This window comes from Trichosurus vulpecula, chromosome 4, assembly GCF_011100635.1.
Source record: "Trichosurus vulpecula isolate mTriVul1 chromosome 4, mTriVul1.pri, whole genome shotgun sequence".
Classification (NCBI taxonomy): Eukaryota; Metazoa; Chordata; class Mammalia; order Diprotodontia; family Phalangeridae; genus Trichosurus; species Trichosurus vulpecula.
In genome coordinates this window covers 391,946,024-391,973,797 of record NC_050576.1, presented here as the reverse complement: position 1 = coordinate 391,973,797, position 27,774 = coordinate 391,946,024, and the positions used below count along the sequence as shown (strand labels likewise).

Genomic DNA, 27,774 nt, shown 5'->3' with positions numbered 1-27,774 from the left:
TTTACAGGTGTTTGCTACCACGAGCAGCGCTGTTACGGACATTCTGGCATGTTTACCTGGTGTTTTCTTGAGCATCATTTTGTCTGACATCCTTGGGGCATACACCCAGTAATGGGACTGCTCAGTGGGGACAATTCAGATATTTTATTTCCACGGTGACACATTAAGAGAATGCTGGGCTCATTCTACAAGTCCACAAATAGTAGTTAAGTGTGCCTGACCTCCAGAAGCTCCTCCCATAATATTCTCATAGCTGTTTGCCTCATTACCATTACTAACAATATGGAACATATTTTCAGATGGTCATTTAGGGTCGGCTATTCTTTTGAAAACTATTCAAATCCTCTGATCATGAACTGGGGAATGCCACTTGGTACAATTTCCTGTATACGTGGAGCATCAGGCTTGAATCAATGATATCCGAGTCAAACACTCTGCCCACTTTATTCCTCCAATTCCACAGGAACAATTACTTTGTGCAAAGGCTTTCTAATTGTATACTCATGATCATCCACTTCCTCTTTTGTGCCTCTGTCCCGTTTTAATTCCTTCCCTAGCCACAGGCATAAAGGGTACCTTATTTCTTTCCCTTCTTACTTGTTAATGATATGCCCTTTTATATTTCAGGTCATGTAGACGATTTGATCTCATTGTGAAACATGGTGCAAGATAATGGGGATAAACCTAATTTCTGCCCAACTTGAGTCTAGTTTTCACAACAGTTCTCATCAAATTGAGTCCTTCCCCCCAATAATTTCGGTTCTCAGGTTTATCAAACACTCGACCTACTGCTTCCGTTTGACCCTTATCTAGTCTGTTCCATCGATTTATTTTTCCATTTTCCTTTCTACAACATAATAAAGGTATGACAACACAATGCCCATTCCATTTGTATCTTTTCTCATTATTTTCCTTAAGATTCCACAACTTTTGTTTTTTCAAATGCATTTTATCATTTTTGTCCAGTTCCAAGAAAATATCTGCTCGACAATCTGACTGGTATATCAATAAATCTCCAAATGAATTCAAGAAATAGCTATTTTTATTATAAACGACATAGTCCAAGCAAAAGCACTGACTATCATCATTTATAGAAGTCTCCCACTATTTCTGTAGCATGTTTTACATCTCATCAGTTATTAACATTTAGAAGAGGAGGGGAACTTCAGAAGCTAACTAATCCAATCCCCTCATTTTACAAATAAAGAAACTGAGGCCTGAGTAGGTTTAAGTAATTTTTCCAAGGTCTCACAGGCAACAAGTATTAAAAGCAAAATTGAACCTAAGTCTCCTGACACCAGAACTTCTTTCTGTTATATAACACTGTTGTACCTATGTAAATCTGATGGGAGCCTTCATAGTTGTTAACTCCTACATATTTGGTGCATTTTATGTTTATTTTCAGTGAAATTTCTCATCATCATTTCTTCCCTGTTTTTGTTAGACTGTACAGAAATGCTGACGATTCTTGTGGATTTATTTTATACTTGCTACCCTGCCTTATCTATTAATCACTCTTATCAATCTCTCTGCTGATTCTTCAGAATTTTTTCATTATGCCATTGTATCAGCAAACAGAAATAGTTTTGCCTCCTTTCTAGATATTTGATTTTGTTTTCTTGCTACTACAGCTAGCATTTCTAGAACTGTGTCACGTAATAGGGTCTATTTGTTTTGGCCTTTTTGAAATAAATGAGTGCAGTATTTTGTCAAAAGCTTCTCCTGTATCTATACAAATAATGATAGGGTTTTTCTTACATATTTGGTCTAAATGATCGGTGATCATTTAAGTGAGCAAAGAGATTACATTTTCCTAATGTCAAACCATCCTTGCATCCCTGGTAAGAACCCAGCTTGGACATACTGAATTATCTTCTAAGGATTTTATTTAAAAGTTTACAATGATGTTCTTTACTAAGACTAATTTATAGTTGCCTTCTACTTTTTCTGCTCTGTGTATCAGTACCATTTCTGTCAATAACTCCAAAAATGTTAATGAAAACCACAGCAACAACAAATGGTTAAAACTGAATGCTGTAAAATTATAATGACCGAATTCGGTCCCTAAGAAGTTCTATGGAAAGAAATCTCTCCTTGCTACTTTGCAGAACTTGGGGGGAGGCGGAAGGCTTCAAGGGCGTAGAATACTGATCATAACAGAGATGGCTCTCTGCTGAGAGTGGGGTCAGGGACACAATGGATAACGTAGGCGATATATCAGTAGATCTGTATTTTTTAGAAGTTTGGTGATGTACTTTCTGTTTGTATTTTAGAGAATGTTTTTAGTGGTATAAATGTCCAAAAATGTTCAATTATAAATACATTTGTCTCAGGGTGTTTCACCTTTTTTGGCAAATCATTTAAGGACTGGTGACATCTTTCTCTAAAGCAGGGCTGTAAGATCTCTACTTTATCACTCCATCATGCCCTACCATATGATCAACTTTTATAAAGTTGCCTTGTACACACTGAGAAATACGCATGTTATTTAACATATCCATTCACAAGTCATCACTGGTCAAGCAAATCTAGTTTAACAATTCATTCACTTTTCGATTTTCCTTATCTTCCTGTTTAATTTTTCTCCCTCCTAGAGCAATACTAAATGATTTTTGTTACTTTCATTGTCTTTTTACAGTTTACTTCTTTTTTAAGAACTGAATTTCTATGCCATCTGATGCATACACATTTAATATTGTTCATTTCCCAACATCTTTGGTTCCTTTAAACATAACAGTCTCTCTGTCTACCTGGAATTGATCAATGTTTATTGCTGTCTTATCAGAGAGCATTATTGGGGCTCCCTTTTTCAAGAGTTTCCTGAAGCATAACATCCCTGTATTTTTTTTTCTCCATGTAACTGTATTTTAATTATGTTTCTTGCAGGCAACAAACTGTTCAGATTTTGTTCTCTTATCCGCTTCTTTGAAATTGAAGAAGTTAACTTCACATTCGGGGTTAAGTTGGTATAGTCCTCATGGTTATTACGTTTGTGTTATCTTCCATCAACCACTCGACGTGAATGTACTGATGTAGATACATACGCTCTCGGGGAAGTGTTCCACAACCAGCCTCGGAGTGGAAGCAGGGGTCATCCTGTCTTTGTCCTTTTCTTCATTACTTCTTTTAACCTCTGCAGCTCAGTTCGACCTTCTCTCAGTTCTATCCTTCCAGGATGTCCAACGATCCTCTTAGACAGTGGGAGTAAGTACTGAAATGCATCACTCAGTCTAGTAGCAGCCCCCACAGTACAGTCCACTGCGAGACCTTTATCTGCTTCCTTCCTCTTGCCTCCTTGGAGTCGCTACACGATGAAGCCAGATCACTTCCTGTTCTGCGGGCTATACCTAAATCCTACTTTTTCCTCTGTATTTTGTACCTCAATGATACTCCCCAAAGACAGAAGGAAGAACTGAAAAATTCTAATCTCCCTCTCCTCTCCAGTGCTGACCAGTCACTACTTTGGTCCTTTGTTTCACTCTCTCCTGTCTCTATTTGGGAGAAATTTCTTTGTATTATCTTACCACCCATAATATTGGCTTATCCAGGGCATAGGATTTTTTTCTCACAAAAAAATAATTTACTTCCTCTACCTCTTCTCCTCCTGATTTTTCCTATTATGCCTTTTACTCCTTAGAGTACCTGTCCGTTAATATTCTTTTTGCTTTCTCCCTCTCAGCATGTCAAGGTGTTTTTTCTTTTTAAAATCAAACAGAACCTATTTTCAAGTTCAGTACTCTTGTTTGGCAGAGCTCTCATGTTTCCAGTGTGTGCTTTTCTTTTTAAAATTCTACTCCAACATTTTTTCCTTCCGGAGCTTCATTTTTCTTTCCAATCATCACTTTGTTTGTCTGACTCCAATTCTTTTATACATACACTGTCTTTTCAGATTGCTCTTCTGAATCATTCTAGACATTCCTGGAGTTGCTTCACTGTTACTTAAGAAGGGCCTTGCAAAATCTGTTGCACTTTTTTCACCTTCTTCAAATGACTGTGATTCAATTTCTTATTATAAAGTACTCATCCACTGAGAGGGCTCTTTTCTTCAAACATTTACCCACTTCTCCCCTTCAATTAGCTCTTAAACAATGATTCTGCTGTTTTTATGGTATTCTTTCTGAAAATGTGTTGGTTGTTAATCATCTCCCCTCACCAGGTCTAATGTTCCTGCGCCCCCACTCTCAGCCCTGGCTGTGCTTTCAAACCAGCTCCCTCCACAGGCTGGATGAAGTCTGGTTCCTATCTGAGGGTGAGGGTGGTCAGCTGGGACACAGATGCAGGGAAACTCTGAATGTCCACTATTCATTCTCTACCTTTCCCAGTCCCACTCTTCTGTTTTCCATCATCCTTTCTGGAAATGAAATCCCTCTCACCAGAAGAGCTGCTTGTGAAAGAGAACAGAAAAGATCCTACAAGATGCCTCCAGAAGGGGTACTTCTGGGAAGCCTCAGAAGCGGGTGCTCTCTTCTACCCTCTTCTGACTCTTTCCACTGACTGCTTTTTCCCCCTGCTCCTGTGCTGTACTCATCAATTTTCTTCAGCATGGAGTTTCTGGTTTCCTCCATTTCCTCCCCCAAACTCCACAATCCTCCATGACCACTTCCTTTCCAACTTCTCTAGACTCAGGGCTGTCCAGTTTCAAAGGCTTCAAAGCCACCCAAGGACTGAGATTTCCAGTGGGATGCTGACACAGGATTAGTTAGGGAGGGACAAGAAGGTGAAGGGTAGGAAAAGGGTACAGGACAAGAGGGTGGCTAATTGGTCTTCATAAGCAATTTCTCCTGCAAAAATTATCTATGCCAGGTTTTTTTACTTATCTTCTTGATGTCACTGCTGAGTTTTCTAAGCTTGGGGCTTTTAAATGGTATTACCTGATGTGGTGGGGAGAAAGATGTCCTTCACAATTCTAGCAGGATTCTCCAATCCATATTGTAACAGAACACATTCAAGCCATACTTCCAAGGACAACATGTCAAACTTCTCAGAAAGGGGTTTTAATCATAAATCCTGCTCTCTGCAAGCTACCACATGCTAACATACTCAACCAAACAGCCACCAGAGAAACACATTGCTTTTCACTGGGTACATGGGATTGAAATGATGCTAAAGTAAAAGAACTGAATTTGTGCCGCCCTGCTCACTGCATCTGAGCACTCTGTGACTTACACATTTCAACATCCCCTAGTTTCTGATTTTATGCCCAGTCTTTTCATTTCATTATTATCCCTGGGTACTTTACATTTGGAATCCTTTAGAAAGGAAAGGTGTAATGTACTTTCACCAGAAGAGGAACGACCAACTCTAAAGTTTGTCATAACTTTAAAACATTTTTGTCTTTGCATACTGTCAAATGTGAATAGCATCATGGCAATTAGATATGGCCTCACTGACCTGTCACATAAGGTTCCAGAGCTTTAGGTACCAAACTTCTTGCCATCTTTAGGTCTTCTGCAGAACAGCTTCCAGATTCTAGCCCACAAGCCATTCCCATTCGCTTTAATACTTCTATGTCATCGTGGATTTCAAATGTGTTGTCAAAATTAAATAGATACTCAAATCTGAAAGGGAAGATTTCATTATTAAATCACCAAGAAGACTGTGAAGACATCCCAACAATGAACACACACACACACACACACACCCCCCACATGCCTGACTGACAGGACAACTGCTCTTGAAAGTGAAGCAAAGCCAGCAACAAGAGAGAAGGGCTGGTATCCACAGGGAGAGAATCTGCTGCCTGGGAGCTACAAGTAGAAACAAAGAACCCCAAAGCTTACATCCTCAACTTCTCCCATTCTCCAGTACAATCTCTCTCTGAAAACTTACAGGCTGATAATTCCCATTTCCTTAGCTTCGATAAACACTCACTCCTCCCCTCCAACCAGAATCATGTCTTTAACACTTAAAAATACTGGAGCAGGGGTCCCAGACTCCCAGTGAGGAAAACTCCCCACGCCACTGAGATGAGCAAGTGTTCTACCTGTAACAGTTTTACAGAGTTGGTAAAAGGACTTGCCCAGGATGACAAAACTAGCACATAGAAGAAGTTGGACTTGAACACAGCTCCTCCAACTTAGAAGCTTGCCCACTATTTACCATACTAGGCTGCCTCTCATATTTTTAAACACCTATAGAATTTTTAGGTTATTATTTTCTTTTAAATAAGCAATCTGCAGGCAAAAAAAGCAAAATTTGTACTTTAATAATAAAAACAATGAAGTGTCACTAGGTTGCATTTACAAACAAAAATTAGTAGAAGCAGAGTGATACAGCCAGTCTGGGAGCCAAGAAGACCTGAGATCAATTCCTGCAGCTGCTGATACATCTAGGCTCTGTGACCCTGGGCAAGCTACAGAGAAGGTGCTGACTAGCTGCACCACCGATGAGTTCCTCATATCAGATAAATCACAGGGGTGGTCCCTAATCCTGTCCCTAATTAAAATTAACTGAAGGAGGTGATATATGGATATTTTGTTTTTAACAAAACCAACTATGGGATTTCTTCTTTTTTGATTTGAAACTCACAGCTGAAGCAAAGGGGCAGATGGAAAACTTCTCTTTTCCATGAACAACCTACTTGTCGTTAGAAATACTGCAGTCGATCACTGTCTTCTTGCTGGTGTTCACAATGATAAAAGGTAGGTGTATGACAGAGTTGGAAGGTGGTGGTCGGCTGGCTTGCTGCTCTGCTTGACGATTTCTCTGCACCAAATTCTTGAAGGCAATTTGCTGAAATAAGATATACCAACTTATAGACGCACCATGTTAGTCACTCACTTTTGATACTAAATTTATCTTGACCTCACCCAGAAATATAACACCTTCCTCCCAAAGAACTCTTCATACTCACATCACCATGAGGTAAGAAATCCTAGGTTAGAGCTGGCAGGTAGCTTACAGCCCACACAGTTCAACCCTCTTATTTCATATAAGTGAGGCAATTCACCCAAGCTCCCACAACTAAAAAGCCCCTGACCTGGGACGAGAACCTAAATCTCCTGTATTATAGTCAGGAAGGGAGGCTTAACTCAGAGAAGACACCAGAAATCTCCTGATTACAATGATTAATTCATGTAACCTCTTTGGCATTCAGAAAACTTCACAGTCTTAGTAAAGAAAATTCATTTTGAAAGTCCAATACTCAAAGTAGTGATATGGAGTTAGGGAGTACCCTAATATGTAGATTACTCATCACATCATGTAAACTAAAAAAAGAGTCCATGCAAAAAAAAAATTAATCTATTTTTAAAATATCATAGCCCACTCCATTACTCTACCCCTCACCCATCCCAACCACACCAATACATGACTGGGGGAAAAAAAACTTTCATTGTAAACATAAGCTAATTGCAAAGTCCTAAAGTTCTAAAGTTTGAAAAAATCTAGGATCACTTATTTAGCCCAGAAACAACACTAAGCAAGCTCACATCTAAAACACCCCAGATAAATGGAATCTAATGTCTTCAAGGGGCTATACTTTTAGTTTCTAATTAATGTGAGTCATCCCACCAATGACATATGTTGCAACCCATCTATGCCTGCCTTTGTGACTCTTATTGTTTTCCCCTCCTAAGTTCACCAAAGGGTGTCCACTCTTTGTGCAGGGGGTGAATATAGATTTTTCCTCACGTGACAAGGATACCAGAGAAGCAGCACAGGAGGTGGCTGGGCTGTCCATCCCTCAATCATGACACATGAATACGCTGTCTTCTTTTTTGTTCATACATTTCTTTGATGATATTCTTCATTATAGTTCTTGGTAATTCTGCATTTGTTATGTTTTACAGCTGCCCCACAACCACCATGAGCCCCTCCCTCACACTCAGAGCAATGCATAATTTTAATTCTTTGGAGATTATAATGTTCATGATTTGCAGGCATACAATGTCAACAGTAGAATACTGGTATTAAAAATATGGGCCTTCCTTTCAGCCAAAAGTCAGATCACTAAAGAAGTGCTATAACTTTCTATTCTCTTGTCCTACTCTCTCCACTTCTTGGGTCTGACTCACAAACAGCATCCATAATAATACATGAGGTCTAACGGTCAACTATCAAACTGCATGTTATAGTCTGGAAAACAGGTATTCTTGAAACACTTGCATTTTCGTGCATGAATGATTAGGGCGTATTCTTTTGGGTGGGTATGAATTTCATCTTAGGAGGCTCTAAAATTTGGGGGTGTCTTGATGTAATCAATAATGTCACCCACAAACTTCAACATTCAAAGAGCCTCACAATTTATCCTTCATTTAGGACGCTATACCGACTATGAAAGACACTTTCAGAAAGTACGGATCTCAGGTTTAATCCCTTACCTAATATGAATGAATGAGCCAGATGCCCAAGTGATCATTAATTGAAAAAGTCTGGGTGGTATTGGTTAGATCACATGGTAAGAAAAAAAAATTAAGTCCAATCAGGAAACCAAATCTAAGAGTTTATATGTAAAGATAAAGTACTACCACAATGGAAAACCACCCTGCAGCACGCCATAGTGCCGCACGCAGATGTTTCAAGCAGAACACAATTTATTGCTTCTATCACCTTTTCCCTGAAAATATAAAGGAAAAAATTAAAATGCAGAGGAGGTCACTCTCCAGACTCCACTGCACACTCTCTGTCTCTGTCTCTCTCTCTCACCACTATGACCATTTCCTCTTCTTCCTCCCCCTTCCTTATTTAGTATTTCCTCAAGTCTTAACTACCTTCTTGTTTCTCTTGTAGTCCATTCCTTCTTTGTTTTCTCTTTTTAAAATCAAACAGTCCTGGAGTTAGAAAAGACCCTTCACAGCCCATCTACACTGGCTAATTCCAGAAGAGGCATTCCTTCTTTAGCACAGCCTTGTCCTTACAAGGGTTCAAGAAGCTTTTGTTAAAAGACTTCTAAGATCAGGGAGCTCACTATCTCCTAACAGCTGCCCATATCCATTTTAAGTTTTGCAGAGCACTTTATAGACATGCTCTTCATTTGAGTGCTGCAACACACCTGAGAGATAAATGCAAGTATCAACCCCATGCTGGTGGGAGAAGTGTATGAGGAGGAGTTTAAACCAAATTCTTGTCTCCAAGTCCGGCACTCTATTCACCTCCTCCATTTGTTAAGAAACCAACCCTACAAACTGAGCTAAAATCTGCACATTTCACCCTCTGCTCCTCCTCTAGCTGCCTAAGGCCACCCAAACCAGTCTGCTCTTTGATTCAGGACCGGTAAATACAGCTATCGATAGATAGCAATTGATCACATCTCCCTACATTATCTCTTTTCCTGGCTAAAAAAAAAATTTCCAAAGGCTCCTCCCAATGCTTAGATACTGTGCTTCTTCCCTTGACAAGCCTTCAAAAATCTGAAGCCACACGCTAATAATAACAACCCCACCAACCTACCACGTTTTCTCTTCTCACAAACATTCCCAGTTCTCTCAACCTGTCTTTATAGGTATAGCTTCAAGTCTTTCCATCATCCTGTTCACCCTCTTTTGGAAGCACATTAATTTGTCAAAAATCCTTTCTAAAGTGTGACTCTGAAATGAACACAATATTCCTAATGATAATAATAATAATGATAATGATAACTATCTATTGGGGCAGAGGGCAAGAAGAGTACCATCTCCCTTCACTGATAAGACTTAAGTTTCTATTAGTGCAAACGTTACACTGTTGATAATAATGGAGCCATCAGCCTCTATGTTACTTCCACGATGGCAGATACTCTCAAATCTCCCTCTCTAACTCAGTCTTCTTTTCTCAAGGTTCTGACTCCACATTTCCAAAAGCCTAAAGGACACCTCCTCCTGGGTGTACCCAGCATGTTCACAACAGACCTTGCTCCTCAAAACCAGCTCATTTCATGCCTTCCCTATGCCTTATAATGTCACCTTCAACTCCTCCTTGGCTCTTACCTTCAACCAGTCGTTAGGGCTTGTAGCTTCTACCTCTCCTAAAGTCTAGGCAATCCAATCCCACTGTCAGCACCTAAGTTTAGGCATTCATTACTTTCCCCCTCAACAAGCCCAACAGCTTGTTTCTGATTTCCATGACTCTTATCTTTCCCCAATCCGTATTAATAACAGGTTAATTTTTCAAATCATGGTCTACTACAAAGAGCACAGCACTGAGGCAGAAGACCCCTGGGTTCCAAACACCCACCTCCAATACTGACTAGCCATGTTATCATGGGCAAGGAATTCAACCTTACTGAGCCTATTTCCTCAGCTGTAAAATGCTGCAGTAGATAACTTACAAGGTTGTCTTGGAGATCCAATGGACAGTATATAGCAGTGTATCGTAAATATTGACATTTTATATTAAGATGAAGGTGCTATTGCCATTCATAAGTGATAAAACACAGTTCTGGCCATACGGATCCTGTAATTTCACATACTGCCCAAATGCTTTAAATGACTTCCTCATACTTCAATCGAACTATTTACAGTTCCCCAAACACATCCAGCACTTCCCCACCCAAAGAACTGAGTTCGGAAGGTTCTTCCCCTGAATGCACTTATTATCCTTTATATCTATTAAGATCTTAGTGATCTTTTAAGGCTTAGATCAAAAGTAATCTCTCTTCCACAAAGCTTTCCTTAATTCTCCACCCAACAGAATAGCATGGTTGTATCTCTATGGCACCTGTCATATTTGGATTCATTATTAGTTATTTCCATACTTATTTAACCTTTCCTATTACAGAATAAATTTTTAAATGTCAGGAAATGTGTTTCATTATTCACTTTTATTTCCTTACATCATACCTAGTAGGTCTCTCAATATCTGAAATTTCAAATGCAGACGAAAAGAAGCACGGAGATAATCAGTGTTTAACATATCAATTGACATGAAGAATAAAAGTATCTAGCAGTTATAGACTGCTTTACAATTCATTAAAGGCTTTTTTCCTCAAAGAGCCCATGAGGTCAGTCAGGTCAAGTAAACAAGTATTTACCATGTGCTTATCATGCATTTATGCACTTACCAAGCATTACCTGAAGTGCTGAGGAAACAAAGAAAAGCAAAAAACCAGCCTCTCCCTCCCCCCAAGCAGCTTACATTTTAATGGCGGAAATTGGAATCAAGGAGGAAGATACATGAGGTCCTCCAGGGGAAAGGAATTAGAAGCTGAAAGGCCTCCAGGAGCAGGAAGGAGGGAAATGAAGGGTGGAAGTGAGGGAGCAGAGTCATCAAAGCTTGGGTAAACCAGTTAGTGCAAAGACCCAGAGACTGGAAACAGGGTCAGGTTTGAGGCACTTCAGGTAGGCCAGTGTCGCTGGAGAGCTACATGTGTGTAGGAAAAGGGCTGAGAAAAGGCCAGGAGATTTGGAAATTAAGGGATCACCTGAAACTCTGGAGAGGGAAGTTTTGGTCCAATGATGGTGTCAGAAGGGAAAATGTAAAGGGTTTATAGGTGAATGGGAGTTGAGGGAAATGGAAAGACCTACAAAGACATTTATGTGTCTTTCTGAAGGAGTTTAGCCAAGGAGGGGAGAACCCCAGGATGATAACTAGCAGAAACAGTAAGATCAACTGAGAAAACTATTTTTTAAGGATAGAGCAGACATAGCAGCAAAGAAGGAGTCTGAAGGTAAGAGAGTGGAGATGCCAGTGGGAGCCATCTATTGGTCTGCCAAGGTCACAAGGCAATGAATTGGAAGTAAAGTACAAACCAAGTCTGCCACATCACACTGCCTCTCTGACTATAAAAAATTATTACTATTTTTTTTTTTTTGCAGGAGGGAAGGCAGGGCAATTGGGGTTAAGTGACTTGCCCAAGGTCACACAGCTAGTAAGAGTGTCAAGTGTCTGAGGCCAGATTTGAACTCAGGTCGTCCTGACTTCAGGGCCGGTGCTCTACTCGCTGCGCCACCTAGCTGCCCCTCAAAATTTAATTATTTAGATATTATTACTTAAAGCTACAGTGTATTTTGTTTCTTTGAAAGATATTAATTGAATGAAGGGAACAGAAATTGTTGCCCACACACAGAGAAGTATTTCATTACCTGTAGAATAAGTTCTTGAAGCTGAGACTGCTTTTGTTTTATTCTTTCAAGTCTTCTCTGCCTCTCTACCTTTAGGAATAAAACACAAAACAAAAAACATCTCAAGAAGTTATAGATGGAAGCAATCTCAGGATTCCAGGGCAATTTAATATAGCATTTTTTAAAAAGATAAAACAACACTAGTTCTATTGTTGAAAAAATAAAATTCTTGACTTCAGGGACTTTTTGATGTATGTTTCTAGGATCCTTCATTCAGCCTCTAAATATACTTGTCAAATATTTTTAAAGTTGAATTTCAATTTCCCTTTAATACTGTCCATGTTCATATAACTATCATTTGTTTTAATGATGTTTAAATCTAATTTTTAATTTGTTTTAAGACATCATATATTATAGGAACAAAGATTTAGAACTGGAAGGACCTTAGATCCCGCCTAGTCCAGCTTTTTCATTTTATAGTTGAGCAAACTTAGGCCCAGGGAATTTATTTCCCAGGGTCACAAAGCTCCTAAGGGTCAGACTTTAATTTGTGGGTCTTCCTATATTAATTAAATAAAAAGAACTCTCAAATCAAGAGATGCTATTTCTGTAGACATGTACCATGGAGAGGGAAAACAGGAAAAGATTCACTTTCCCATCATGTTGAAGTAATAAAGTCCTGATAAAGTTAACAATTATTTTTAAAATGGCAGGCTAGCTATCCTCATTAAAATTCAGATAAAACTGATGTCATTAGGTCCACCGTGCCCACAGCCATAGTATTACTACTTTAGATTTGGATCCATATGAAGGGAATGAATGAAGGGAACCCCTTTTCACAAGGGTTAAAGATGAGAAAACGTGTCTCTTCACCAGCATCATTCAATGCCTTCATGCAGAAGCAGTAATCCTAATATTGTATCTGATTCTATTACCTTTAACAAATGTAGGCCCATTTAGGAAAACAGCAAACACCGCAAATTCTCCAGCTATTTTCCCAAGAACAAAGCTAAAGCCCGGCATGCTCACTGTAAAGGATAACCAATCAGCTAGAGAGGACACCGATTCTAGCTAAGTGAGATAATTACTCACTGAAATCCAAAAGGGTCTGGGGGTGGGGCAAGGAGGATGATTTTCTCTCCTCCAGAATTCTAGAGAACATACTGAACAGAGAAGGAGAAACCAGGCGGGCGGCTTCAAAGGCTGAGTCATATAAACGCTAATTAGTGACACGAGGATTGTATGAGAGCACAAGCACCATTTATGCTCCTTCAATAATGGTTGTTATACCAAATAATTCAGAAATGATTTGCATTTTCAATTAAGCAACAAAAATTACTGATGGCTCAATTACTGAGGTCTTTAATTATATAATCTGCACATATGTGCTGTCATTAGGCCTGGGAGGACAGACAGCTGAATTGATAAGTGGATGGGGAAGATAGGTAAAAAAGGAAGCAAGAATATCCCTCCATCACCTGACTCACAGAACAAAAAATTCTACAAAACCAGCAGGGATGCCGTCTGTGTGATTTGTTTCATGCAGCGAGCAGAACCATCTGATAAGAAGTGACTAAGAAATGTTTAGGTAACCTCAATGGAAATATAAAAATACCTACCTCATTATACAGAAGTAAGCTTGAGTCAGATTAAAATTAGTTAATTAAGGAGAAAGATAGTTTTTTGTCAGTCATACCTCTAAATTCTGACATTCTTGAGCGGAGTTGGTCGGCAGACCAATCCATTTTATTTCCTTCTTCTCCTTTGAGATAATATTCATGGCCATTAAGACGTTTAAGGCATCATAGACTCTTCGTCTTATATTCTTCTGGTCATAAGCCTGCTAAAGACATTATGCATTAGAGGAAGAAAACAGAAAGCTTCCTAAAATTGGTGTTTAAAGACATGTGGCAGGAGATGGGCAATTCTAAAGGAGGTGAGATAGACTTTGTTTTATACAGTGGACTGCTAAAAACAGTTTGTTATACTCCTCCCCCTGCCCCATAGGTAAGACAAAACCAAAGTCCCAAAACAGTAAGCCTGATAGAGTGTCAATACATTAACTTAATGTTATTGATCTCTCTCTCTCCCAAAGCCTTGATTATAATTAGCTTGACAGCTCTTGAAAGAAAACACTCTTCAAAAGTCCCAAAGGGAAGCTTTGTGGACCCTCAGAAAACATGTACCTATCTACACGATACTTACTGATTCATTTGGTAAAATGTGGTTATCAGCAGCACTGAACTCTGCGACCAACTCATCTGCCACTTCGTTATATGAAGTGGTTCCTTTCCTCTGTACCTTCTCACAAACCTTCATTGAAAAATGTCTTAATCCCTTGCCATTCTTCTCTCCTTTTCTATTGCGCTTCCTTAAAAATAAAAAGTGAAACCATATCACCTAAAATCAACCTTCAACTAAAATCTAACCTTATCTAAAACTGAAATCACTGTATTTACAAGCCACAAGTGTAACCAGAGCAAGGAAATCCTATGGGATGACTGCCGCTTGAAGCATGCTTCATTATATCAAGGCAGAAAACCATTAGACAGACCAGGGGAAGTTGAGGGAAGAAAACGAACATTCCAAGAAGTCAAATCTCACATTCATACATTCATATTGTTAAAATACTGTGAGAAATCTGTACACTACATAGTAAACTTTTTTGAAGACACTGTTCAATATAAAAATTCTGCTCTTCTTAACAAAATTCCAAGAAAGTTAACATACTTAAATAATGAACGTAACAAGAGTGATGTTTATCTACAAGGTAAGATACATGATTAAGATCTACCTTGTAAAAATAAATAAGATTCACAACTATTAAAGAAAATTTCTAGCGTTTTGGGTCACATTAGGAAAAGAGGTTTGGGATTTTTAAAAATAGGCATAGTAATAAAATATTATCATTTGGCTTTCCACCTCTAAAATAAGCTTAAAATGCAGGGATGCAGACATGTTTTTTGTAGGGAAGACACATAAGACTGATCATAAAGCAATTCTACTTAAAAACCTATTTAAAAGTGACCTTTTGCTTAAAGGGAAAAACTATTTCAGGAGGAGTATAGCTAAAGTTAAAAATAGAAGTGTATTATATAACATAGGATATCACCATCCCCTTCTACAGGGTTTACAGTCATTGAAATGATACTGAACTTCCCAAGGTGTCATTTTCTAGTACGGACAAGGAAGAGTTTCAAAGTTACCATCGTCTCATTGAAGACATCTCAATTCCTCATCTTCAGCCAAAAATGATAAACCTTTAAAGTGTAACTACAACATTAATGTAGATGGAGCCGTTGAACTGCTTTCCCAATAATCTGATTTCTCAGATGCTAAAGTGAAAGTGTGTTCTTGATTATATACCTATTCTGGGAATGGTATGAAATTTTTTCACATGCCCTAATTTTTTCAATATCTTAAAGGAATAAGATCTCTGAAAAATAAATTTAAACTGAAGCCCTAATATATTTGTTTCGGTTGTAGCTCATTTAGCTAAGACAGAGAAATTTATGACTAAAATCCTAAGAAATTCTTTAAACTTCTAATAATTTGAGGAATATTGCTCACCCCGCCGACCAAGGTGAGGAGTCTGAAGCCTGGTTCTGTGATACAAAATGTGTGTTAGGCGTATGTGGACTTCCTACAAGGATAGTATTTGGCGCGGCAGATCTCTGAGGTGTACCAATTACCTACAGTTAAAAGAGACAATTCAAAATAGAATTAGAAATCTCCCATGTTATGAAGATGTCATTTTTTTAATAACTTACTAATCAACTAGAGCAACTTAATTTAATCAACTAAGGAGCTGCCTAGAACAATCCATCACTCACAGCCAATCCTTAAGGAATAATACAAACCCACCTCTTCTAAAAACACATTTTTATTTTTCCTTCATTAGCCTTAACTCCTTCACCACTTTAAACAAAAAACATCAATTAGCCAAGAGTCTAAACAAACCAAAATCAAAATAATACATGTCATAGGTGAATAAAATAATAAAAGCTTTTTTTTTAAAGGGGGACAGTCAATTGCTAGGGGAAAAAATTAGTGAATTAGTTCCTACAATACACTGACTTAATTACCATATGTGTGGAGGTGGAGTGAGGAGGAGTGATTAGAATACTTCAGTAGATTTAACAATACTAAAGAAACAGGCAAACTGAAAACTCTTAGAAATAAAGTACAGAAAGACAACTCCATGGATACATGTACATATGATCGACCTCAATCAATGAGGTAAAGTCTATTAATCATGAATAAACTGATAGCTTAGGGCTCCCACTGACATTTGTTTCCAATTTCATTTTCTTTACCTGTCCTTATGGAGGGTGGGGATAAGACGAGAATAATGCAAACCAATTCAATATAGTTTAATATACACTAGGCACTGAGAACAGTGCAAAGATAAAGAAGGCACATAATCTAGACTAGAGGTTAGCATACTCTCGCCAGTTGGCCATATAAGAATAAAGTTAAGAATGATTTTTGCATTTTTCAATAAAGTTTTATTGTATTTAAAAAATATAAAAGCCATTCTTCAGTCCAGACAGCCAGATTTGGCCCACAAGGCCATAGCTTGCAGACCCCTGATTTAAAAGATTGGAATAAACTGTGCACACAAATAGATATAATACAAACGTGTGTGTGCATGCGTGCCTGCGTGTGTGTGTGTGTTAGGTGAAGGAAAGTTATTTGACAGAGACAGTGTTGGAGCTAGCAAGGCTTGAAAGGCAGGCTGAAAGCAAACAAAGGACTGTAGTCAGCATACCACTAGGAGCTACTGAAGATTTCAGAGAAGGGGAGCAATATAAAAAGATCAAGCTGGATGCAAGAAGACCAAAGGATTTAATAATGATGATCGCAGCTAACATTTATCTAGTACCTGAAGATTTGCAAAACACTTTACAAATGTTATTTCATTCGATCCTCACAACAGCTCTGTGAGGTGGTGCTCTAATTCTCACTTTACAGATATGGAAGCAATTAAGTGACTTTGCCAAGGTTACACAGCTAGTAAGCATCTGAAGCATGATCCAACCTCCTATCTTCTTGTCCCCAAGTCCAATATTCTAATCACTGCACCTCTCAGTGGCCTTACAACTACAAAAGACCTTACATAATCTAATTTAATTCCTTCATTTTACAGAGGAGGAAGCTGAAGCCTGAAGGAGTAGCCTGATCAAGGTCACAAGGGCACCAAGCGACAGCCCAGATTCAATGCCAGACCTTCTCATTTGAAAGGCAATATTCACTTCACCATTGCAGTCCTAGTCAGTCACAGTCCATACAAGACAAACTAGACTGGAATTGTAGCAGCGGGAATAAAGAGAAGAGATTAAATGGGTTTAACAAGCACGACTTGTTAAATGATCAGGTAGAGAGCAAGAGCGTGAAGAACCAAGGTGCTGTTGTTAGAAATAGGTGTGTTTCGGAAGGAAAATGATGTATTCCATTTTAGACATGCAGAATTTGAGGTACTAAAGGCTGAAATAACCTACAGGCAATAGGAAACACAAGCTGAGGACTGAGGACACAGGGCAAGGCTAACAATAGATTTGGGCACCATGCATCTGGGCAGAGGTCAAGAGTCATGAGAGGATGACAGTGGAACTTGGGAGAATGCTAAATTGAGAGAGAGGAAAAGAAAGAGCAGATGCCGAAGTCGACAAGGAAGCAAGAGGAGAACAATCAACCACATTGTCAAAAGATTAAATTATACTATTAAGTAAAATACATGGTCACATTGTCAGGCTCAAATATACACCCCATTTCCTCGTACCCTGAATGCTTAAAAGCACTGACATCAGTCAAGATTTCCTTACTTTCACACACATGCACACATACACACTCTTCCATAATCCTCCCACTGTGCCGTTAACATAATGCCAAATGAAATACTGTTCAATGAACAAGTAATTTTAAATCCTTTGATAATAATTCTGAAGTTACATATCAATTAGTGCTTCAATATTAAAATGTAACAAAAGTACACCCCATAACACGTACAGTTAAAATTTTACCCTTTCATAGATTCTGTATTATATTTTCCTTCAAACTTCATTGCATTATTCTCAAACATTTCTGAATAAATTCTCAGATTCCACCTATAGCTAAATTTAATCATACAGCTATAACGTGTAGTCAGTGTATTGAAAAACTTCAGCAAAATGTATTAAAGTTAGATACTGAAGGTCAAAAAAAAGACCCCCAAAACAAAAAAACCCCAACTCAAGAAAGAATCTATCATTGAAAAGCTTCACCATAGATAATATCTTGGGTTATTTTAAGCTTGCTGTCCCCTTTTGTTCCCCTTCTTAACTGGATAAATGCATTACCTAATATGACACCATTAAGAGCTGACAGAGGAGCTTTTTTTATTATCTTCCTTAAGTCCAGGTGACCTCATTCAATGTTAATGGTTCACACATCAAGTTATGGTCCATGAAAGGAGAAATGAATTTTCACTCCTTTCCTTTAAAGAGTATTTAAATTTTCAATAACATGTTTATGGAGCTAACCCTGAGCTGTTAAAGTCCAATTTTATGCTGAAGTCACAGTATTTTTTACTTTCATAAGGAAGTAATCTAAAGACCCTCCCTATTAATGAACCCCCTTGCAGTACTTGTTAGTTACTCTACATGTACACAGGCAACATTCATTTCATCTAAATACTAAACTTTAAATATAAATTTTGTAACCTAAAGTATCTGTCCCTTTGGGATTAGAAAACTAATTTGGGGCAGCTAGGTGGCGCAGTGAGTAGAGCACCAACCCTGGAGTCAGGAGGACCTGAGTTCAAATCCGGCCTCAGGCTTGACACACTTACTAGCTGTGTGACCTTGGGCAAGTCACTTAACCCCAATTGCCCTGCCTCCCCCCTCCAAAAAAAACCCCCCAAACAAACCAACACTAAATTCATAATGTTCCACTTGAAATTCTGGACACTGTTAATATACCTTTTGAATTATGCTGCAATATAGAATGGAAATGTGCATATTTACAAGTAAAATTGGTATTTATTCCTAGGAAGACATTTTTGGGAAAATATAGCTTGAATATTACAAAAACTCATCTCCACTACACTGTCCTTATGTTCTATTGTTTTATAGAGTATTTCCAATTTTTTAAAACTCCTTAACATATGGATACAGTACTGAACCTAACAAAATTAATTCACTATACAGACATTTACTAAGCACCCACTGTCGTGAAAGAAAAGCTGGGACAAAATCTCATCTCTGCCCTAATACAATCTTGGTCTCCTTATAACTCGTCATTTGAGATAATAAAACACTGGACCCCAGAAAAATAAAGTTTTAGCCTGATAGGATCATCAGGAAATGACTTGTTCTAGAACAGGGGGTCCACTGATAGACTTAAGGCTGGGGGAGAGGGAGAAGAGGAAGGATGAGATGGGGTGGGTAGGATCAATAAACTTATTTTTAATAATGATGAAAATAACAGCAGTTAACATGCATTTACTCTATGCTGTATTTACTATGCTGAGCGCTTTACGTATTCTGACACCCAAATTTCAACTTGGTTGGGTTTCTATTTATTTTATTTTATGCATTGAAAACATCATTCTAAGAAAAGGACCACATGCTTCACCAGATTAACAAAGGGATCCGAGGCACCAGAAAATGTCCTGGAGCAACCTTGTTTTTAGAGTGACAAGGTTTCCATAGTATACCTAAGGAACCTTTCTACAATAATTTGGTTACTCTAGATGGTGATCGTCTTAAGATATATCACATCCTGCCTTTAACAAATCTAACCTTTTCTTGGTTACTCTTAGCGATTTTTATGAAAGTCAGTTATTATGCTATTTTCCTTTGCATCAAGCCCAGACTGTGGAGATTTTTACCTATTTGGGGCTACCTTTTATAGGTTTCCTACAACGTCCATTATTCATCAGCAATTATTTCTCTCCACCTGAACATAACGGTACTTTCCCCTCCTTTTAAGTGGCCGTTTCTATGATCCAGTGGAAGTAGCTAGAGTCAGAACACCTGGGTTATAGCTTTAGCGTAATATCTATTTGGGCTGTGTAGACGTCTTGTTGCTTAATTCCTTCTTCTTGGCTGGGTTCCAGATAGGAGAGGGTGACTTAAGGTATTCTATATATTTGATTAAAACATCCTGCTATAGGTATACGGTGACTTAAATTGTATCTTTTGTCTTTAATCTTTATATTTTCATGTTAAAGAATTATTTTAGATAATAAAAGTGTAACAATTTCAAGGAAAATGAAAAGAGGAGGTGATGGAGAAAGTGGAGGGAATAGACCAAAAAGCAGGGCAAGAAATGAGAGAGAAAGAGAATCGTTACAATTATAGAATTTAGGAGCTTGGAAAATAATACCGTAATTTCATTTCAGGGTAAGGCTAAGAGCAACATATGAAAAGAAATCACAGCATACTGAGGTTATATGAATAGCAAATAGTTTAGAGCAAGCTCAAAAATGGCTGCTTCTGAGTACAGCAGGTCTTCTCTATGCATTCCTGAACCACTGATAACTGAGTGGGAAGGAAGTCACATCTTGTGGAGCCAGTAATGACTGTGGGACTTGAAAAGAAAGCAAACGTTTAAGTAGTTATTTTTATGGATTCTCTAATATTATCAGTCTCCAAGATATTCAATTAAAACCCCTGTCAATAAACATTTAGTAAGCACCTACTCTGTGTCAGGCACTCTGCTAAGTAGGGAAAGTATAATAGTTCAAGCCAAAGAGAGTCACCTCTAAGAGTGATCTGATTTATTGTCAAATACTGACTTCTTATGTAAATCAATACAAGGAATGATTACTCATGATGGAAACTGAAGACACTAAACCAACTCACTAGACAATCACAACTTTCTGTTAAAGATAAGGGTTCACTAGCTCAACTTCTGATCAGGAATCAACAAATTCTTGCTTCTGAGCAGCACTAAAATGTTTAGTGAAATTTGCTGGGCGGTTTTTCCTGTTTGTTTTAAAATCTACAATCACGTGATCTTTCTGGATATAAACTATGCAAGATCAAAAGAATCAAACAGCTGTAAGAAACTTTAAAATGCTAAACTTAAAATCATTTGACAGAAAGGATCCTCTCATCAATGAAAATATTTCTACATATTTATATTGACAAACATAATAGAACTGCTGAGGGAATGAAAACCTTATTGAAAATAACAAATTAAACTCTAATTCCCTTACAGATAAATACAAACTGCAGTTTAAGCCAACATGGAGAAAACTGTTAATAAGATAAATGTTCAACCTATGAAAATGTACAGAATCATAAATTCTCAGGATAAAATGGAATTAACAAAGTGCCTATGTTTTGAAAGCCCTAAGCAGTCTGTGGACATGGTAGGCATAAAACAGAGAGCTAGAGATACAAAGAGGAGTTCTGTTACATACACAAGGTGTACAGCTATTCTAGACAAAGAAGTATGAAAGGAACCATAGTATGGAAACTCTCTAACTAGGACCTAAGGAAGGTGCTGTTGGAATACAAGCTGGAACAAAAAGCAGTAGGGAATGAGCTATAGATAGATTTTTTTAAAAAGGATATGACAATGGAGCAGGTGTGTCATGACTTTATTGAAAGCAAAACAACACAAGGTTACTATACAGACAAGATGTTTACAAAACATAAATAAGTATTGTAGGCCCACTTAATTATGGGATAGACTACTTAAATCTGTTAAAAGTGGTAGAAAAGACAAAAGGACAGAAGCTGAATGTGAAAGGAAACAAAAAGAAATCAGCGAAACAAAGATGTGTACTTATGTCATTTGGCAAAAACAGCTTATTACTAAGAAAAACAGTAATTACTAAAATGAGCAGATATTTTCTGAAAGCTGTTGCCTTCAGAATTGTCCCTCAACAATACTGTAATCTATTCTTTCCCATTTCCTTTATAATCACTTAGCAAAAGGCAAAAATAATCTTTCCTTCTGACGCTTTGATCAGAATCATTCAGGGGTTTTCCAACGTCATCCACAACTTGAAATTACTCACATTCCATCTGACTGCTCAAGCCTGTACCAACTCTAAAAAGACCTGTTTCTTCCTCTACTTCTACATCTTCACCCCTTCTATAACTTTCCATAATCCACAGACTGAAAAGTCTCCTGCTTCTACTTGAAATTCTCATTTGTATTTATCACTTGTTCAAAGAATTCTGACCTGATTCAGTGTTGTGACTATCAAATCAACTTCAATCTATTGATAACCTCTCCCTTCTAATCTAAATAAAATCAGTTAGTATGACATTTGAATGTGCAAAACAATCCATAAGATATTATGAATGCACAACAAATATTCATTAATTCGAAAGCAGGAAATTATCACAGACCAAAAAAGGAACTTATAAAAGGGTTGGAAATAGTAAAGCAAAGTTAACAGAGGAAAGTGTAAAACAGTATAGAGAATCCTGGAGAGGAAGACAAGCAGTCCTTTGTAGTCCCCAAACTCTGCTCCTAACCAGCTGTGTGAACTTAGCAAAGTCCGAATCTGCATCCCTCACATATAGATAACAATATTTGGCCTAATTCCCTCATGGAGCCTTTAAAGAAGACAAGGTACCAAAGTATTTTAAGAAATACTAAGCAGCACATAAATAGAAAACATTACCAGTGCTACTAAGAACTCTTGGAGGGAAAGCCAACAACTCTTATTCAAAGAAATGAAGTCTTTATGTCTAGATTTGAGAGGAATTATGACACTGAGTCCTATAAGATAAAGAGAGTAATGTCTCTAAAGGACATATTACTGTACACATCAAATTCACCAGTGCAAAGACTAATCCTCATGTTGATTTATCTGTAATGAATCCAACACAGATGCCAAAGGAACATTCCACCCTCCACCGAAGAGCTCCTTACCACTTGCTGGGTAATGTTGACATTAGACTGTCCAAAAGTTTTTGGCAAGAGTTGCTTCCCAACAGCACTAACTGTAGAAGGATGAACAGCTACTAATGAAACAACTCCTAGGATACAAACAAACAAACAAACAAAAAAGGTCACAAAGCAATGTTACCTTTAAGAATTAAATCTAAAAAGAAAAAAAGGGAAAAAAAACCTTTTTAGTATTAAGAGATGTAATTATAAAATCTTTCTTACTACTGCCTGACCGGCCTCTTTAGAGTTTGCTCTGAGTCTGTTAAATAATGTTCATTTATGTGGATGACACAACTGGGGAGTCTTTTGCTTTTTTTGGAGGGGGAAGGCAGGGCAATTGGGGTTAAGTGTGTCAAGTGTCTGAGGCTGGATTTGAACTCAGGTCCTCCTGACTCTAGGGTTGGTGTTCTACTCACTGCGCCACCTAGCTGCCTCTGAGACCCTTTTTCAAAAGTTATTTTGGAGCTTAGCTTTCCATAAAAACCGAATAAAATTTTAAAAGGCTTATTTGCTTCTGTTTTAGAGTTCCATGTATCTTTCTTACATTCTCAAATCAGATATAGTGAAACCAGTTCTAGCCTCAGACCCTGGACAAGTCTTTTAATATTTCCAGGTCTCAATTTCTAAATGTTAAGTGAAGGAGGTTTAAACTAGATCAGGGATGGGGAACCCGCTGTCTCTTCTCACATGAATTTCTATTAAAATGTGGTCTTCATACAAGTAATACACAATAAAACAAAATTAAACATTTCAATCCAGGCATTTCTGATTATCTCACTGTAAAAATAGTTCAGAAACATAACAATTTATTTTCCTTTAGATATCATTTTTTGGGAGAAGAAACAATTTTTCTTATCTCATTCAGTTTACAAAAGGCTTATTAATATAATTAACAAAAAACCAAAAAGAAAAAAAGGTTAGTTGCACAAGGTAAAGAATAGCATTTTCATTTCGAAAAAGTACAATTATATCACTGTTGGCCTTTGCTATGACAAATAGTACCATATCTTCAGTAAGATCTTCTGTTGCTGGCCTTTAGATTTATAGTCTATGTTATCCTTTAGAACCAGCATCCTCACCAGAGTACATGTCAGTTACCACCACCAAATCAGAAAATGTGCCTCAACCCAATGTTGGGGAAAATAAAATCAGAATTCTTGTACTATTATTTCAATTTAAAAAATACAATTACAGTACTGTCGACTGACTTCTCAGCTTCTTAACTCTTCCATAATACTAAGTTCCCACTCAGTCCATTTAATCAGCTAATCACACTGCTCATAATCTGAAAGCCAAGGTGTAAACTTTGAGAACTATCCATCATGAAAATACTTAAGTATTAGCGTGGCAACTGAACATTGTGAAAGCATTTAAAATTAACTTGCTTTGAAACAAGCTCTTAAGCAAACCCAACCTCCTCCCAAAGGCACAAAATTAGACAAATTCTTTCATAAATAATAAGCGCTGATGCTGTGCAGTGCTGTGAGGTTTGCAAACTACTTTGCATCTATTTTCTCACATTACATCTAAAAAGCAAATGCCTCCCTTTATGCTGTCTTTCACTTCTTTGTGGGCTCTCTTTTTCTGCTTTCGAGGCTGGCTGCGTCCTACTTCTCTGTTCTCAACAGCATACACTTGCTTCCAAGCTCTCCTACTGTTTGCTACTTGGAGGAGCCGGAGGAAGCTACTGTTTCTCCCCTTATTCTTCTCTCCTTTTCTCCTGATGTAATCAACCTATTGTACTTTTGGAAAGCTCCTGGCATCATATCTAAATCTGCCTTTTTGCAGCGTCCATCCGTGTTCTGCCCCTTCTAAAGCCTAGGATAGCAAATTTCATCTCTTCTTCTAATAAGACTTTCAAATACTTGAAGATACCACATTCCCCCTAAGTCTCCTCTTCTCTAGACTAAACATCCTCACATGGCATCACCGATGTCTGATTTCACCTCCTAAAATCCAAAAATGAAAACTCCGCAGTAATGTCATAGTCAAAATCCAGAGCTTCCAAGTCAAAGAAAAAATGCAATAAGAAGTCAGAAAGAAAAAGTTCAACTATCCAAGAGCCAAGTTAGGATTACTTAAAACCTGTAGGTTACAACTATAAAGTCTGGAACATGACATTCTAGAATAGAGGTCAACAAACTATGGTCCATAGGTTAATCTGCCCCATCTCCAGAACTTATTAAATTTTTAAATACAATTTTAAAAATGTAGTTTGCTGATTCCTATTCTAGAATTTGCTGACTCTAGAAGGCAAAAGACAGAGACAAGACTTGGAGAAAGAAACACTTTGAATTGCAAACATGAGTTGAAAAAAAAAACACAAAAAGGTAAATGCACGGGAGAAATAAGTGTCCCCTCAAAACCCTAGACTACAAGGGTTATGGAGGAAGTGAGGTAAGAGAGAGGCTGGGATCACTTTTGTTACATTTTGATGATTTGAAGAGAAAAAAGTTAAAGGAAGAAAGAAAAGGAGGAAAGGGGTAGAACTTAGTATTTCACATAATCAGGGTTCATAAAAAGACTATTAAAATATGAAAGGGGTGAGGAGAGGAGGCTACACATGAACCTCAGTTTCATCTTAAATGGACAAAGGACTGAAAAAGACAGAGATGTGTGTACATACACACTTGGTATAGATATAAAATAATAGGGAATCAGGCCAAACAAGGCCTGGGGAAAGGGGAAGTAAGAGGAAGGAATTAATACTAAACAAAACAAATACCATGGGGGGGGGGGGGGGCACAAAACGATTAGTAAAAGAAAAGGACAATAAGCTTAAGAACTTGTGATGAGCAAAGAGGGAGAGGAGGGAAGGGAAAGGAAAGAAGGTTAAATGAGCAAAGAGGAGGAGAGGGGAGGAGTATGACAGAAGTAAATTGCATCAAATATACAGCATTAGTGATGAGCACAATTCTCTCTCAACAGCCTTTACTTTGTAAAGAGATTATGTGGCAAAAAGAAAAATATGCAAGGATGAGATGAAAGACAATACAGAATTAACAGTCAGAAATGTGAACACAAAAAGCATAAGATGACCCACAAAATAAAGAAGAGTAGCAGAATGAATTAGAAAAGAAAAATCTAACAATATGCTTTTTGTAAGAAACACCTGAAAAAGGACTCACACAGTAAAAATAAAGAGCTAAAGTAAAATAACTCAAATGCAGATGGTGTCAGACAAGGCAATAATAAAGACATACGTGATTTAAAAAATAAACAGCAGATGTGTGGGGGCAGAGCCAACACGGAGGAATAGAGAAACACTCAGTTGGGATCTCCCAACATTCCCCTCCAAACAACTTTAAAATAACACCTCAATTAGAATTCTGGAGTAGCAGAATGAACAAAAGGTCGGAGTGAGACATCATCCATCTCAGCCCAAGACAGTTTAAGAAGCTGTAAAGAGAGATCTGTGACATGAGGGTAGAGGCTCCCCCAGAGCCCACCGCATAAAATCCCAGTGATGGAACTAGGTGCTGGCAAAAGAGGCAGCAGCAGCTTCAGGAGCTATCAAGCCAAAGATGGTTAAGGGGACCTGGCGACTGGTCCTCTTGTGCTAGCACTAGGCACAGGACCAGGCACTCTTTGGCAAGTCCAGTGCCAATACCTATCTTCTTGGTCATAGTTCAAGGGCAGGAAGAAGTACTTCCAAGAGGAAGTGGAAGCCCTGAGGGGCAACTATTTAACAACTCCATTGTCTACACCCACTTCTGGGTCATAGTTTAAGGGTAAGGAAAAACAGTTTTAGTCAAGAGGGAGTAGAAGGGACACTGAGGGGCAGTATCACTTCTGGCCCCAAGGGACCAGGAGTAATATCAATCAATTTGAATCCTACAGGATCAGGGATCTTTCTTGGGAAAGGACCAGAGTTCAGACCAGGACAGCAGGGACCACACTTCTCCTCAGATTACACCTCCTTGGAAATACAGAAAACCTCCAAAGTCCCAGAACTAGCTTGGAAAACAGCAATGCAAAAAGTCTGAAGCTTGAGGCAGTATCCCACCATGCCCTATGCCAGGAACAGAGCCCAAGTCTAATATAAAGTTCCATATCAAGAAACAGGGTGAGAAAATGAGCCAACAACAAAAAAGGGACCTGACCATAAAAAGATATTATGGTGACAGAGAAGATGAAGATACAAACAAAGAAGACAACTGAGGAAAAAAAAGCCACAAACAAAGCTCGAAGGGGGGAAAAATGTAAATTGGACACAAATCCAACAAGAATTCCTGGGAGAGCTATTTTTTTTTTTTTTCAAAATCCAAGTAAGAATGGTGGAGGAAAAATTAGACCAAAAAATGAAAGCAAAAGAAGAAAATTATGAAAGGACAAAGAACATCTTTGTAAAAGAGATAGGTAGCTAGGTGGTACAATGGATAGAGTGCCAAACCTGAAGTCAGGAATACTCACCTTCCTGAATTCAAATCTGGCCTCCGTCACTTTCGTGAATTCAAAACTGGCTTCAGACACTTACTAGCTGTGTGACCCTGGGAAAGTAACTTGCCTCAATTTCCTCATCTGTAAAATGAGCTGGAGAAGAAATAGCAAACTACTCCAGTATCTCTGCCAAGAAAACTCCAAATCGGGTCCCACAGAGTCAGACACAAATGACAAATGGCCAGACAACAATTATAAGAGGAACCAAAAAAAAAAAAAAAAAAAACCTGAAGAAAATAACACCTTAAAAACAGAATTAACCAAATGGAAAAAGAGGTACAAAAATTCACTAATGAAAATAACTCCTTAAAAAGCAGAATTGGCCAAGTGGAAAAAGAGGTAGAAAAGGTCACTGAAGAAAATAATTCTTTAAGAATTAGAACTAGGCAAGTAGAAGCTAATTACTCTGTAAGACATTAAGAAACAACAAAACAAAGTCAAAACAATGAAAAAATAGAAG

The 27,774-nt window shown here is 38.0% G+C and overlaps 1 protein-coding gene across 4 annotated transcripts in view; it reads right to left on the bottom strand.

Moving 5' to 3' along the window:
• The window catches only part of TFDP1 (transcription factor Dp-1), a 132,173-nt gene that overhangs the window by 8,128 nt on the left and 96,271 nt on the right, over positions 1-27,774 (bottom strand). For 2 of the 4 annotated variants that reach the window (XM_036757617.1, XM_036757618.1), the window contains exons 4-10: positions 22,857-22,963; positions 15,549-15,670; positions 14,184-14,349; positions 13,675-13,818; positions 12,000-12,068; positions 6,581-6,732; positions 5,392-5,558 (exon numbers count right to left, since the gene is read on the bottom strand). In XM_036757617.1, the coding sequence (XP_036613512.1) occupies positions 5,392-5,558; positions 6,581-6,732; positions 12,000-12,068; positions 13,675-13,818; positions 14,184-14,349; positions 15,549-15,670; positions 22,857-22,963 (927 nt within the window). Of the gene's footprint in view, positions 1-5,391; positions 5,559-6,580; positions 6,733-11,999; positions 12,069-13,674; positions 13,822-14,183; positions 14,350-15,548; positions 15,671-22,856; positions 22,964-27,774 lie in introns of all 4 variants that reach the window. The other 2 variants (XM_036757615.1, XM_036757616.1) reach the window with 1 other exon arrangement.